At 34.6% G+C, this 4,882-nt stretch overlaps 1 protein-coding gene across 1 annotated transcript; it reads left to right on the forward strand.

The window, feature by feature from the left end:
- Positions 1 to 868: 868 nt before the first annotated feature.
- LOC133839985 (involucrin-like) lies at positions 869 to 4,629 on the forward strand. Its single transcript, XM_062271638.1, has 2 exons — positions 869 to 3,091; positions 3,172 to 4,629. Exons 1-2 carry the CDS (start codon positions 869 to 871, stop codon positions 4,627 to 4,629), a joined length of 3,681 nt encoding a protein of 1,226 aa, XP_062127622.1.
- The last annotated feature ends 253 nt before the right edge of the window (positions 4,630 to 4,882 follow it).

Here is a 4,882-nt window from a genome sequence, read left to right on the forward strand (position 1 = left end):
GTTTTTGCTTCGGGACTTCGGGGCTCCTCTCTAATATTTGCACAAAACACACAAAAAAAAACCGGGCTATTTATTTGTAAACAAGTTGGCATTTTTAAAAAATTTACATCATTTTTTATGTTTGTAAGCTTTTGTTGCCTTCAAATTGGTAGGGGAACGATGTAAGAGGAAGAGAGGTGAGGAGTATGGCTTTGCCACCATCATAAAAATTGGTTATAAAATTGTTTGGCCGTAAATGAAGTATGCGCATTTTTTGATGAATTTGTTTTGTAGCCAAAACGGCGCCAAAAGCAACAGAACCAGAAGTACTCAATGTATATACGTATACCATATCGTAGATATATATAATATCAGTAGCAGCAGTTGAGTGTGATTTTTATGGTTCGGTAATAACACCCAAATGAGCGTAAGAACAATATACATCGTTGTTCCAATTCTTGCAAGCAGCGGAAATCTTTTTAAATGCCCAGCCAAGCGTCAGTCAAGATAACTTGTAAACATACATCAATGTCATTGATGCTGCAGATATTTATTTAATAGTATATTAATCTTATTTGTCAACACATTTAAATTAAATTGAAAACATGACTGAATGGAATAGCAATAGAAAAATGTACTAAAAGCGAACACTTCAGAAGACCGTCAAGTAGATGAGAGGTTTAATTTGATTTTAAACCAAAACTGTTTCAAAATATTATAGAATAGAATATAGATTCGACTTGGAAGGAAAACCAGCGAAACCGATCAATTTTGCATAATAATCTAAGCAAAGCTAATTAAATACATTGACAAGTCATGGGGTTTTTTTTTTTGTATTTAAAAGGTTGATTATTTGCATTTGTGGGCAGGTGAAAAGTTGTAGTTTAAGATGCGTTTTGGATACTTCACTTTTTGTGTTATTCTTGGTATTTTCACAATATCAGCAGCTCCAGCTAGATATGATTTTGGAAAGCGAGCATTTGGAGAATATGATTATGGAGAACAAGATCTTGGAGAAGACGATTATGGAGAGGACGATATAGACCAAGAATTTGGAGAACATGAAAATGATTCTTTAGAGCGAGATGATGGAGAACATGATGATAAAGAGCATGAATTTGGAGATGTTGAAGAATATGATTCCGTAGAGCGAGATGTCGAAGAATATGATTCTATAGAGCGTGATGTTGAAGAACATAATTCTGTAGAGCGAGATGATGGAGAACAAGAACTTGGAGAACACGATAATGGAGAGCAAGAATTTGAAATAGGTGACTATGAAAAGAAAGATGTTGGAGATGGTGATTATGGAGAGCAAGAACTTGGAGAGAATGATTTAGAGGAAGAATTTGGAGAAGAAGATTATAAAGAGGAAGATGTTGGAGATGATGATTATGGAAAGCAAGAACTTGGAGACAATGATTTAGAGGAAGAACTTGAAAAAGATGACTATGAAGGGAAAGCTGTTGGAGACGATGATTATAGAGAGCAAGAGCTTGGAGAGAATGATTTAGAGCAAGAATTTGAAAAAGATGACTATAAAGAGGAAGATGTTGGAGATGATGATTATGGAGAGCATAAACTTGGAGAGAATGATTTAGAGCAAGAATTTGAAAAAGATGACTATGAAGAGAAAGATGTTGGAGATGATGATTATGGAAAGCCAGAACTTGGAGAGAATGATTTAGAGGAAGAATTTGGAGAAGAGGATTATAAAAACGAAGATGTTGGAGATGATGATTATGGAGAGCAAGAACTTGGAGAGAACGATTTAGAGCAAGAATTTGGAGAAGAGGATTATGAAGAGAAAAATGTCGGAGATGATAATGGAGATCAAGAACTTGGAGAGAATGATTTAGACCAAGAATTTGAAAAAGATGACTATAAAGAGGAAGATGTTGGAGATGATGATTATGGAAAGCAAGAACTCGGAGAGAACGATTTAGAGGAAGAATTTGGAGAAGAGGATTATGAAGAGGAAGATGTTGGAGATGATGATTATGGAGAGCAAGAACTTGGAGAGAACGATTTAGAGCAAGAATATGAAAAAGATGACTATAAAGAGGAAGATGTTGGAGATGATGATTATGGAAAGCAAGAACTTGGAGAGAACGATTTAGAGGAAGAATTTGGAGAAGAGGATTATGAAGAGAAAAATGTCGGAGATGATTATGGAGATCAAGAACTTGGAGAGAATGATTTAGACCAAGAATTTGAAAAAGATGACTATAAAGAGGAAGATGTTGGAGATGATGATTATGGAAAGCAAGAACTTGGAGAGAACGATTTAAAGGAAGAATTTGGAGAAGAGGATTATGAAGAGGAAGATGTTGGAGATGATGATTATGGAGAGCAAGAACTTGGAGAGAACGATTTAGAGCAAGAATTTGAAAAAGATGACTATAAAGAGGAAGATGTTGGAGATGATGATTATGGAAAGCAAGAACTTGGAGAGAACGATTTAAAGGAAGAATTTGGAGAAGAGGATTATGAAGAGGAAGATGTTGGAGATGATGATTATGGAGAGCAAGAACTTGGAGAGAATGATTTAGAGGAAGAATTTGGAGAAGAGGATTATAAAGAGGAAGATGTTGGAGATGATGATTATGGAGAGCAAGAACTTGGAGAGAACGATTTAGAGCAAGAATTTGAAAAAGATGACTATAAAGAGGAAGATGTTGGAGATGATGATTATGGAAAGCAAGAACTTGGAGAGAACGATTTAAAGGAAGAATTTGGAGAAGAGGATTATGAAGAGGAAGATGTTGGAGATGATGATTATGGAGAGCAAGAACTTGGAGAGAACGATTTAGAGCAAGAATTTGAAAAAGATGACTATAAAGAGGAAGATGTTGGAGATGATGATTATGGAAAGCAAGAACTTGGAGAGAACGATTTAAAGGAAGAATTTGGAGAAGAGGATTATGAAGAGGAAGATGTTGGAGATGATGATTATGGAGAGCAAGAACTTGGAGAGAACGATTTAGAGCAAGAATTTGAAAAAGATGACTATAAAGAGGAAGATGTTGGAGATGATGATTATGGAAAGCAAGAACTTGGAGAGAACGATTTAGAGGAAGAATTTGGAGAAGAGGATTATAAAAAGGAAGATGTTGGAGATGATGATTATGGAGAGCAAGAACTTGAGAGAACGATTTAGAGCAAGAATTTGAAAAAGATGACTATAAAGAGGAAGATGTTGGAGATGATGATTATGGAAAGCAAGAACTTGGAGAGAACGATTTAGAGGAAGAATTTGGAGAAGAGGATTATGAAGAGAAAAATGTCGGAGATGATGATTATGGAGAGCAAGAACTTGGAGCACACGATTTTGGCGAGTATGATTTAGAGCAAGAATTAATAGATCATGATTATGGAAAATATGATTATGATGAGAATGATGTTGGAGAATACGGTTATGAAGTGCAAGATGTTGGACAACATGATGATGTAGAGCAAGATGTTGGAGAACATGATAATGGAGAGCAAGATATTGGACAACATGATGATGTAGAGCAAGATGTTGGAGAACATGATAATGGAGAGCAAGATATTGGACAAGATGATGATGTAGAGCAAGATGTTGGAGAACATGATAATGGAGAGGAAGGTATTGGACAACATGATGATGTAGAGCAAGATGTTGGAGATTATGATAATGAAGAACAAAAGCTTAGAGAAAATGATAATGCAGAGCAAGATGTTGGAGAACACGATAATGTAGAACAAGATGTTGGAGAACATAATAATCTAGAGCAAGATGTTGGAGAACAAAATAATGGAGAGGAAATACTTGAAGAACAAGATAATGTAGAGCAGGATGTTGGAGAAAATGATAATGAAGAACAAAAACTTGGAGAACACGATAATGAAGAGCAAAAAGTTGGAGAACACGATAATGTAGAGCAAGATGTTGGACAACTAAATAATGAAGAGCAAAAACTTGGTGATAATGAAGAGCAACAACTTGGTGAACATGATAATGAAGAGCAAAAACTTAGTGAACATGATAATGAAGAACAAAAACTTGGAGAACACGATAATGCAGAGCATGATGTTGGAGAACATAATAATGGAGAGGAAATACTTGAAGAACAAGATAATGTAGAGCAGGATGTTGGAGAACATGATAATGAAGAGCAAAAACTTAGAGAACACGATAATGTAGAGCAAGATGTTGGAGAACATAATAATGAAGAGCAAGACGTTATAGAACAAAATAATGAAGAGGAAAAACTTGGACATCATGATAATGTAGAGCAAGATGTTAGAGAACATGATAATGTAGAGCAAGATGTTGGAGAACATAATATTCTAGAGCAAGATGTTGGAGAACAAAATAATGAAGAGGATAAACTTGGAGAAGACGATAATGTAGAGCAGGATGTTGGAGAACACGATAATGTAGAGCAATATGTTGAAGAACATGATAATGAAGAGCAAAAACTTAGAGAACACGATAATGTAGAGCTAGATGTTGGACAACATGATAATGACGAACAAAAACTTGGTGAACACGATAATGTAGAGCAAGATGGTGGAGAACATAATAATGAAGAGCAAAAACTTGTTGAACATGATAATGAAGAGCAAGATGTTGTAAAACGTGATAATGAAGAGCAAAATCGTGGTGAACATGTTAATGAATAACTAAAACTTGAAGAACATGATAATAAATGGCAAAATGTTGGAGATCATGATAACTGAGAGCAAAATGTTGAACACGTAACTTAATAAGTAGGGGTAATCAAAAAAAAATTAATAAGCAAGTAAATATAAATTTGTGAAAATCGGAGTATTTTTTTTTACAAATAAAAGTTTTAGTTAAGTACACAATAAATATAATTTAATTTAACACCAAAACTGCTTCAAAATATTATAGAAGGGAATATAATTTCGATTT

The sequence above is a fragment of the Drosophila sulfurigaster genome, chromosome 3 (assembly GCF_023558435.1).
Source record: "Drosophila sulfurigaster albostrigata strain 15112-1811.04 chromosome 3, ASM2355843v2, whole genome shotgun sequence".
Classification (NCBI taxonomy): Eukaryota; Metazoa; Arthropoda; class Insecta; order Diptera; family Drosophilidae; genus Drosophila; species Drosophila sulfurigaster.